At 45.2% G+C, this 9,997-nt stretch overlaps 3 protein-coding genes across 3 annotated transcripts in view; 2 read left to right on the forward strand and 1 right to left on the reverse strand.

The window, feature by feature from the left end:
- LOC125289319 (macrophage mannose receptor 1-like) overlaps positions 1 to 9,997 on the forward strand; it is a 578,909-nt gene that overhangs the window by 59,095 nt on the left and 509,817 nt on the right. The gene's annotated exons all lie outside the window — the stretch shown is intronic.
- On the forward strand, positions 1,694 to 8,131 carry LOC125289852 (uncharacterized protein C17orf114-like). The gene is made up of 3 exons (XM_048236942.1): positions 1,694 to 1,887; positions 5,887 to 5,986; positions 6,843 to 8,131. Exons 2-3 carry the CDS (start codon positions 5,902 to 5,904, stop codon positions 7,010 to 7,012), a joined length of 255 nt encoding a protein of 84 aa, XP_048092899.1. The 5' UTR covers positions 1,694 to 1,887; positions 5,887 to 5,901; the 3' UTR covers positions 7,013 to 8,131.
- Positions 8,276 to 9,997, reverse strand: part of mettl3 (methyltransferase like 3) — an 8,126-nt gene continuing 6,404 nt past the window's right edge. The window contains exons 9-11 of the mRNA XM_048236933.1: positions 9,331 to 9,396; positions 8,975 to 9,087; positions 8,276 to 8,538 (exon numbers count right to left, since the gene is read on the reverse strand). Of these exons, the coding sequence (XP_048092890.1) occupies positions 8,427 to 8,538; positions 8,975 to 9,087; positions 9,331 to 9,396 (291 nt within the window). The 3' untranslated portion in view covers positions 8,276 to 8,426. The remainder of the gene's footprint in view (positions 8,539 to 8,974; positions 9,088 to 9,330; positions 9,397 to 9,997) is intronic.

The following is a 9,997-nucleotide window of genomic DNA, read 5'->3' on the forward strand; positions in this document are numbered from 1 at the left end:
AGTGAAACACACTGAGCACACAGTGAACACACAGTGAGGTGAAGCACACACTAATCCCGACGCAGTGAGCTGCCTGCTACAGCGGCGCTCGGGGAGCAGTGAGGGGTTAGGTGCTTTGCTCAAGGGCACTTCAGCCGTTCTTACTGGTCGGGGTTCGAACAGGCAACCCCCCGGTTACAAGTCCTAAGCCCTAACCATGGCTGCCCCACAGGACAAAAAGTCTCTGTATTCTGTACAGCCTTCAGACCCACACAACGCAATGCAACACAGTGCAACACAGCACAGCACAACACAACACAACACAGCACAGCACAACACAGCACAGCACAGTACAGCACAACACAACACTACACAACACAGCACAGCACAACACAGCACAGCACAACACAACACAACACAGCACAGCACAACACAGCACAGCACAGTACAGCACAACACAACACTACACAACGCAGCACAGCACAACACAGCACAACACAACATAGCACAACATAATACAGCACAGCACAGCACTACACAACATAACACTACACAACGCAGCACAGCACAGCATAGCACAACACAGCACAGCACAACACAGCACTACAGCACAGCACAGCATAGCACAGCACAGCACTTGGAAGATGCTGGGAGACCATCATTCTAAGAAAAGCTAAATATAGCCTAGGTCTGTGGAAACCAGCATACAAACACTGTTTATGATTATGATAAGTCAAACATAACATGATTATGCAGGCTACAGGTGGCTGCTACCTGTTTCACTGTATAAGGTAATAATAACCCACCTGGGAGAACACTTCAGATGAAACTTAATTTCCTAGTACCTGACGGATTTGGTCTTGGCTAATTATGAGCAAGGTTGAATAACTTCCAAATCACTTCCTTTTTTTGATGTGTGTGTGTGTGTGGGGGGGGGGGGCGGCGTTTATTAGTTTGGAGTAGGATAAACTCTGTAGAGACCACTTCTACCTGTAGTGTGAAACAAAGGTAAATTAAATCCGGCTTTAATTATTCTGTAAGAAGAGAACCACACACCCATGCATGTTTCGTAAACCACCTAAACTGGGCCAATCAGAAGCGCAACCACTGAAAGGCGTGGGAACGCACGTTCAGCACGTACAGGACTACAGAAGGTAGAGGAGGGCTAGGGGGATCCGCAGCGGAAGAGCCATCCACCCGCTCAGAATGGGCAGGGGTGGTGGGTCCACATAGGGGCAGTGGCCGCTCATTAAATTTTATGGTTTGATGATAAAGCAGAGACATTAGACCGTCTAACCCCTACTCTTGGCTTTCTACAGCACAACTAACTCGGGGCGACACAAAGGATTTCCCGGGCACTATAAGCCCTTCCCCAAACACCTTTGAAAGTTGCACAGATTCACTTGCCAACACATGAACTGATTCGTGCAGAGGTTGTGATGTTTTTTTTTAATTTAGTTAATAACAGTCAATCAACTGTAACTGGCGCAGGCTTTAGATAATTATGCTACAAGTTCACGACGCCGGTTTAGCGCAATCTCTCTCATCAAATTCCATAAAGACAGAAACTGAATTAAAGTCCGATGGGGGCGCATTCTCCATCCCACTGGCCAGAAACTACGCTCGTCCATTGAGAGAAGCGGCGGGAGGGGGCCAGGGGGCGGGTCTCCTGGCTCGGATCCACAGATAAGCTATTTAAAGTAAAGCGTCCTGTGCGTTCAAGGAACCTTTCCATGCTGTCATTTGGGTGAAGGACCTAGGCTACGGCTCGGCTGTCCTCCATTACACTGGCCATTTCCACTGATGACCCGATAGATCCTCAATCACGAGAAAAAGACAGAAGAGGCTCTGAGTAGTCAAGGCAACTTTCGAAAAATTTAACAACTTGAATTGACTATACCGCTTTTGGTGAGTTCAATCTAACGTTATTGTCTACTTAGTAGGCCTAAAGTTTAACTTTACCATATTATTTATCATGCATTTTAAATACATATCTGGCATGACAATAGTTGCCTATTTTTTAAAAATGCAACATTGCTGCGGGGGTGTGTCGGGTGGGCGGAACCCTTAGGAGCTCTTTTGCGCAACAGAGAACTGCTTTTATGGGCGAATGAGGCCACTTCCAATTGTCATTAGCCTACTGGCAACTAAATAACGTGAAAGTTTTAACATTTAGATTTAGAATTGGCTACAAAGGTCCAACACAAGTGTTAAACGTGCACACCGCCTCCGCTGTTAGTTATGCAGGTGGTTCATGTCACATCCCCTTCGTCGCAAATCCTTCTGTGTCATCTGTGTTCCGCTGACATTTATTGACACATGTTTACAGTAGCCAACGCACTTTTCAGAGAATGTTGAACAGCCTAGAAAAAATATAATTCATTGGATCTAACACAATGCTTTGTGGGCAACTTTTCAGATTTTCTCCAAAGCTGCATATTTGTGAATAGTTAGCAGAAGCATAAAGTTTCCCATATACAGTCGCTAGACAGCTGTCTGGTAGGGCGATTTAGCATGCTATAATCTCGCCATTAATTTCTGTGCATCCGAAACCCTGCAGTCAAACTGGTGATTATTCATTTGTGATTATTCGCAGACAATCACACGTTAACTACTGCCAAAAAGTGTTTGTTTGTTTTTTTTTTTTACTTAAACAAAAAGGAATGATTACTTTAAAGGAACCGTTGAGATACCGCATAGTTAGAGATTGATTGAATCACTTGAGGTTACAGAAGCCTTAAGCCAGACGCAATAGGGTGCCATGAACAAACAAGTTTGGAGAATGAAAGGACACATCTCCCTTACACAAATCCCAGAGCCTGCTCCACCCTTAGGGTCGTGCAGAATTGAAACTGGCAGGTTTATGCCAGCAGAGTGGCAGCATCGTGGCCTGTTTGGCTTGGCTCAGCACCTACTGTAGTTGCTGCAGGGTTTGGAGGCGTTTAAGACTGTGTGTGTGTGTGTGTGTGTGTGTGTGTGTGTGTGTGTGTGTGTGTGAGTGTGAGAGAGAAAGAGTCTGAAAGAATGAAAGAGAGAAAGAAAGATGAAAGTGGAAGAAAAAAGAGAAAGGAACAAGAGAAACCTGTGTGTCAGTAACGTAGGATTGTGTGTGTGTGTGTGTGTGTGAGTGTGTGTGTGAGTGTGTTTGTGTGTTTTATTAGGCGTCTTGCCACATGTCCTCAGCATTCCTGATCTGATCTGCACTGAAACCATGGCTATGCTTAATAGTGAATTAGATATACCCCCACCCCCCATTCCCCCATCACCCACCAAAGAAACAGAACTGCACTCCCTCACACACACACCCTCTCTCTCTCTCTCTCTCTCTCTCTCTCTCTCTCTCTCTCTCTCACACACACACACACACACACACACTCCACGTCCTCTCACCTCCAAGTAATGAACTTTAAGAGTTCACACAACAGTTTGGAACGATAAGAACTTGGAACAACAAGAGCTGGGCATGTGGAGAACGAAGGATGACAATTCAAGGGGCGTTCATGCATGGACAGCCAGAGTGGTCAGGGGGCTGGAACCCTGAAGGAACATTGAACAGGTATGATCAGGGGGCTGGAACCCTGAAGGAACCCTGAACAGGTATGATTGGAGCACTTACTAAGAGGGTTCCCTTCCCTTCGCCTAGTTCTGCCGACTGTTCAGGGTTCCCTTCGTCTAGTTCTGCCGACTGTTCAGGGTTCCCTTCGCCTAGTTCTGCATGCCTGTTCAAGGTTCCCTTCGCCTAGTTCGGCATGCCTGTTCAGGGTTCCTTCAGGGTTCCCTTCGTCTAGTTCGGCATGCCTGTTCAGGGTTCCTTCAGGGTTCCCTTCGTCTAGTTCTGCACGTTTGTTCAGGGTTCCCTTCGTCTAGTTCTGCATGCCTGTTCAGGGTTCCCTTCGCCTAGTTCTGCATGCCTGTTCAGGGTTTCCTTCGTCTAGTTCTGCACGTTTGTTCAGGGTTCCCTTCGTCTAGTTCTGCACGCCTGTTCAGGGTTCCCTTCGCCTAGTTTTGCACACTTGTTGCTCAAAGCTTTGGGTTTGTGTATACCCGGCTATGTTCTGTAGCGCATTAGAACCGAAGAGCTGAAATAGAGGGCTCTAGACGAGTCATATGAGGTGAACATAGAACTTTTGGGCTGAATTAAGAGCTGCAAAAAACAAACAGGAAACAAGAGAACAGCGCTCCCTCTCCTTCCTCTCTTTCACCAGTTACATATCTGCACTCCATACTTCCCCCTCTCTCTCTCTGTCCATCTTTTCTCCACTCATGCTCTCTATCCCCCTCTTTCTTGCTTTCTCTGTCCTCCCCTTCTCTGCACCTACTCACTTTTTTGCACTCTCCCTTTTTCTCTCTCTCTTTCTCTATCACTCTCTCTCCCTTACACTCTCTATTACTCTTACAATGATCTGCTCTCTTTCTTTCTTTCTTTCACTCTTTCTTTTGCTTTTTCTGCACTACGCTCTCAGGATCTCTCACGCTCTACACGTTCCTCCTCCTCCTCTCTCTCTCTCTCTCTCTCCCTCTCTCTCTTTCTTGGCCCCTGTTTTCTCATGGGCCAGAGCTTGGCTCGTTGCACTGAAAGTAGCCTTAGTGGGAGACTGGGGCAAAAAAGAAACTTCTGAGTTGTGTGTGTGTGTGTGTGTATGAGAGAGAGTGAGAGTGTGTCTGTGTGTGTGTGTGTGTGTGTGTGTGTGTGTGTGTGTGTGTGTGTGTATGAGAGAGAGAGAGAGTGTGTGTGTCTGTGTGTGTGTGTGTTTGTGTGTGTGTGTGTGTGTATGAGAGAGAGAGTGAGAGTGTGTCTGTGTGTGTGTGTTTGTGTGTGTGTGTGTGTGTGTGTGTGTGTGTGTGTACATGTGCTTGTGCTTATTTCTAGCAAGAAAAGAATGCTATGAGATCCCTCTCTCTCACACACACACACACACTCAGTGGTTTGTGAGATAAATGTGTTAAGATGTGTGAGACATTTGTGCAGAGAGTGTGAGATGACTTCATAGATGTGAACAGAGAGAGAGAGAGAGACAGAGAGACAGAGTACTGGTGATTGCTGGGGAGGTCAGCCTCTTTGGAACGTTTCGGCCTGCACGTCTCTGTTGCCTGGGACAACAGTATACGGTCATGGGTTTTGTGACAACAGGACTTGTCAACACCTCCAGTGTGTCTGAGCAAATGTGTGAGTGTGTGTAGAGAGAGAGAGAGAGAGAGAGAGAGAGAGAGTGTTAGGAAGATAGCAAAATATAGATGGGGGTTGAGGGAATGTGCAATTTAAGTTAAACTGTCTAATCACCGTTTAATTCTGTAAGAAAAAGATGTGCAGATATCACTGTCAATCAACACTCACCACAGACAGACCAAGGAGAGACTGGTAGCGCCTTGTCCAAACTTGCTTTTTTAGATTCTCAACTCATGGTGGAGACAGCCCCATACTGACGTCAATTCACACTATAGAGCTGTCAATTGGTCTTAAATTTGTCAGCACATCAGGCCTAGATTTCAACACCATGGGCCTCACATCATGCCATCTGGCAATGACTCGTAGGCCTAGAGTATATATCCGGGCTCGGACCTGGCTAAATGACCCTGTCTGTGTCTTTTTCACGACCTTAGAGGTTTAATTCCATTGAAGGATTTATCAGATCGCTAGCCGCTATTCGCCATTGACGTGCACTTATGGGATTAGGCTGTAGCCTACTGTCTATACAGAGCTTTTCTGTCTGCCAATTTGTGGTGGCTGAGATTGGCCGAGACGCCTGGCGCGTCTGCCCAACGGACCAATGAAGTCTGTTCAATATAAAAAGTGCTATTTCAGTGTTTACTATGAAATGAGACGATTAAACAATAATCGGCCCACTTCTTGTGTTGCGAACTTGTACAGAGCATTTCTTACTAACCTGCATCTGTCTCTCCCTCCAGTGTTCTCCAAAAGTCATGGGTGTGAAAGTGCTCCAGTGTTTCCCGTTTTACAGACGCTGCAAGGAGCGATGCAAGGGACGACAGTGCCCCCCAGAGTCAGGTAGGAGCACTGCATTTTATTCTTAATGTGAAGTTCCAAGAAAAGTCTGGTAGCCTAAACTTCACATGCTTTCCGTAATACAAATAAGTATATGGTCAGTTTAATAACCCATGGTAATAGAGCAAGAAAATCATCTTTAATTAAAGTAATCTTTCTGGCATGAGAAATTGTCAAAACCTGTTAAAGTAAAGTAACTAACAGGCCTACTTGGCAGCTGCTGTTATTTAAAGCTTGCGCAGCGATTCTCAGCGCGGTGACGGTGCCTCACCACACCCAACTACAATGATCTTGAAGATAGCTTTTGGTTACCGCGTGTCATAACTTGTCATTACATTACAATGTTATTGTAAATGCCCGTCACCCGCGGATTCATCTTGACAACAGTTAGTTTCTACAAGGTCAAACTGTCAAGCGCCTACGCTCACAGCTTTGAGCTCATTCTTTGGTTGGCAGATTGCTTTTGATCTTCAGCGGGCCAACTTGGAGAAGTTGTTTTGAACTCTTAGGATGAACAGGCTGAAAATTATGATTGAAATCTTTTAAAGATCATACCCACTTCATATTGCCTAATGTACACAGTATATCTGAATAATTTCAAATCTCCACTGAATCAGTGCCATCTGAGCTACATTACCAACAGATCAAATTTCCTTTGTAAATAACGTCTAACCCAATCCCTTCTCCTGTGTGTCTGTAGTTTTCCAAGAGGAACTAATGTAGCCTAATGCAGTCTTTTCAGTTTAGCTACTTTATTTTCCATTCCCATGTGCCAATCAATCATTCATTACAAATAAAATATCAATGACCAATCATGTCAGATTAATCAACCCGTCTTTCCTGTCCTGTTTCCCCGTAGTGTCCAGTGAGTCCGAGATGAAGCCTCGTCTGTCCTCCACGGCCTCGTGGGGCAGTGAGAGCGAGAGCTACAGCCCTGGAGGCGCCCAGGTCTACTTCTCCCACAAGGCCCGCCTCTCCTTCCGACACCAGATGGACAGCAACATTAACGCAGTGGACGCTACCTACTGAGAACACACACACACACACGTATGTGTGTGTGTGTGTGTGTGTGTGTGTGGGCTGCACTACTGCCATTACCATCACCTTAACTCCCTGCTAAACTCATCTGAAGCAAAGGACTTGACCTTTCACCTTTCTGACAACAGCATGCTGGGAAGAGAAGAGGACAGGAGAGGAGAGGAGATGTGTGGAGGGTCTGGCAAAAAGTCGGTCGTTTTTGTAAAAGTCTTGACAGACTACATCGAGATGAAAACAGACTCCATCTCGCTCACGCCATCGGTGTTGCCCCGACTGATAACAAGCGGAACACCCACACCTCTGGTTGCTATGGTTCCCAGCTGTGGCTGGAGTCAGGGAGCAGATAAGAACACAAATATAACCTGATGACAAGACATAAGTTGAGTGACGTACGTTTACAAAGTCATTACCGCCAAGTGCATTACTCTCAGCCGGAAACCGTTTTTTTAATTATTTTTCCTTACACATATTTGTATGAATACCCATGTGTGTGTGTGTGTGTGTGTGTGTGGCTGTGTTCGTACATGTAGGTAGGCGTGAGAGCGAGCGTGGTGTTCAGCAGATCAGCTTGCAAGGCCGTAATGTAACTGAAAACAGGGAGACGGCCTAGATGGGTGTCGAGTGTGGAGTAGATCTAATCCAGATTCAACTGTGTGTTTGGGGATGAGATTTTTAAATGTCCAAGGTGAAAGCAAGTGCTTAATTATTTTTTTTAACATGCGTTTGAGCCACATAGATGTGTACTGACACAGAGTTATTGCACAAATGTTTAGATTTTTTTAAGCTTTTATGAATCTATAATCTGTGCATGTCGGAGGTTCTCTCCTGCAGGTCTGGGTTGTTACCAGGGAAATCTCCCATCAAGGCATTTTCTCCATCCGCGATCCGATATACCCAGACAGCGTTTGAAAGTAAACACAATGTGGTGCTGGTGAACAGACAAACAGGAATATGTTTTGTATGTGATACAATCCGATTAGAGATGACGAGAGTCGCATTTCAATGGATTTTTTAAGCGTCCAAGAGAGGTATATTTTTCATGTAATATTTTTCATGTTTTCTATTTTTCTTGATGTTCAGAACTCAAAATAAAATGTCTTGAAATCATGACCTTATGACTTGTGTTGATGTGTTCCCATGCATAGGCAACTTATTTAATGGGAGGGAAGTTGTCTATGTCCAGATGTCTGAAATAAAGCAGAGTTGCCTGGCAACAACAAAATAGCACCAGGTCAACCACCACAACACCACAGATGAGAGTGAAATTTTTACAGTTTTATTACAAATTCTGAAATCAGTACAAAAAAGTGTTCTTCCCTGTTTTTCCAGGAAAACTAGTCTGCATCTTCAGTCACTCCTTCAAAAGGTCATAGTTTGTCGGTTGAAAGGTCACAGAGCAAGACCGCTACATGTTTTGAGGTTTGGAGATGACTCCGTCGGGATAGCGCTTCTTGAACCGAGCCACAACATCCGGGTCAAGCAAATGAATACCATCCAGCTGGTTGCCAAGTGTTACCCTGTAGTGATGTCACAGACAAAGATGACAAAGCGTGAAAAAGCGTGCATGCAATGGATAACTGTACAACCTTTTAAAATGCTTTTCTAAATACATGCACACTTATCTGCGTTGACAATATACAGTACAATAGACACATGCATGCACACACACACACACACACAAACATACACATACACACACTATGGGTCCTCATTTGAATGATGGACAAAGGACAAAGTCGTAAGTCTAACTAAACCTTATTTAATAACTAGGCAAAATCAATTCGCTAATTTAACAGCAGCAAGAGAGTTTTGCTTGTTGACAGACTTTGCACTTTGACTGTCATTTTTTAGTAATAGACAGACAGACAGACAGACAGACAGACAGACTCACACACACAGTGTATCCAAATACAAACAAAATGACGTTAACACCCACACACACAAACGCCTTACCAGTTAGGCTGTACATTGTGAGGTCTTCCGAAGAGCTCTATTTTTCTGGTTCCTGGCGAAAGCCGCTCTATCATCCCGTAGATCTCATCAGGTTTATGACTGGTGGAGCGCACCTGGGAGTGGACAGAAACAGAGAGAGACAAGGGTTAATCAGCTCACACTGTGTGTGTGTGTGTGTGTGTGTGTGTGTGTGTGTGTGTGTGTGTGCGTAAGTGAAAGTGTTTGACTGTCACCTGTGAGAGAGAGAGAGACAGGGACTTATCAACTCACAGTGCTCTATGTGTATAAGTCTCTGTGTGTGTGTATGATGCTGTGGTCATGTTAAATATATCTCAGTGGTAAGAACAGATTCTGACCTCTGCCACGATGACATCACAGTCTAATCCCCGGTTGAATCCCTGAGGGTTTCCTTTGACACCCACCTACAGACACAGACAGATAAGTAACAGACAGACAGGTGTACATCCACCGACAGAAAGACAGGTAGATCCATCAGCTCAGAGACAAACAGACACATCCATCAGCTCACAGACAGATAGACAGACACTCACCTACAGACACAGAGAGTTAAGTAGTAGACAGACAGACAGGCACACACATTAGCCCAGAAGCTCACAGACAAATGCCAACCTCCAGACACACACTGATAAGTAGCGGATAGATACATCCGCCCGTCAGCCCAAAGACAGATCCATGTGGATATATATATATATAGTGTATATTAGACAGATTTGTCATTGCCAGAGAAACAGCAAGAGAGAGAGAGAGAAGAGAACAGAGGAGAAAAGAAAGATGGAGGGATGACAGAAAGAAAGAGTGAGTGAGTGAGGAAGTGAGTGAGCTGGACTCACCAGACAGTGCTCTTTGGCGTGAGTGAGTGAGTGAGTGAGTGCGCTGGACTGACAATGAATGAGTGAGTGAGTGAGTGAGTGAGTGAGTGAGTGAGTGAGTGAGTGAGTGAGAGAGAGAGCGCGCTGGACTGACAATGAGTGAGTGAGTGAGAGAGTGAGAGAGAGAGCACTG

The sequence above is a fragment of the Alosa alosa genome, chromosome 24, assembly GCF_017589495.1.
Source record: "Alosa alosa isolate M-15738 ecotype Scorff River chromosome 24, AALO_Geno_1.1, whole genome shotgun sequence".
Lineage (NCBI taxonomy): Eukaryota > Metazoa > Chordata > Actinopteri > Clupeiformes > Clupeidae > Alosa > Alosa alosa.

Excerpts from the sequence above, each read along its gene's own strand:
- LOC125289852 (XM_048236942.1), top strand. The coding sequence starts at position 5,902 with ATGGGTGTGAAAGTGCTCCAGTGTTTCCCGTTTTACAGACGCTGCAAG. Across the intron at positions 5,987-6,842 it reads ACAGTGCCCCCCAGAGTCAG|TGTCCAGTGAGTCCGAGATG; the intron begins GTAGGAGCACTG and ends GTTTCCCCGTAG.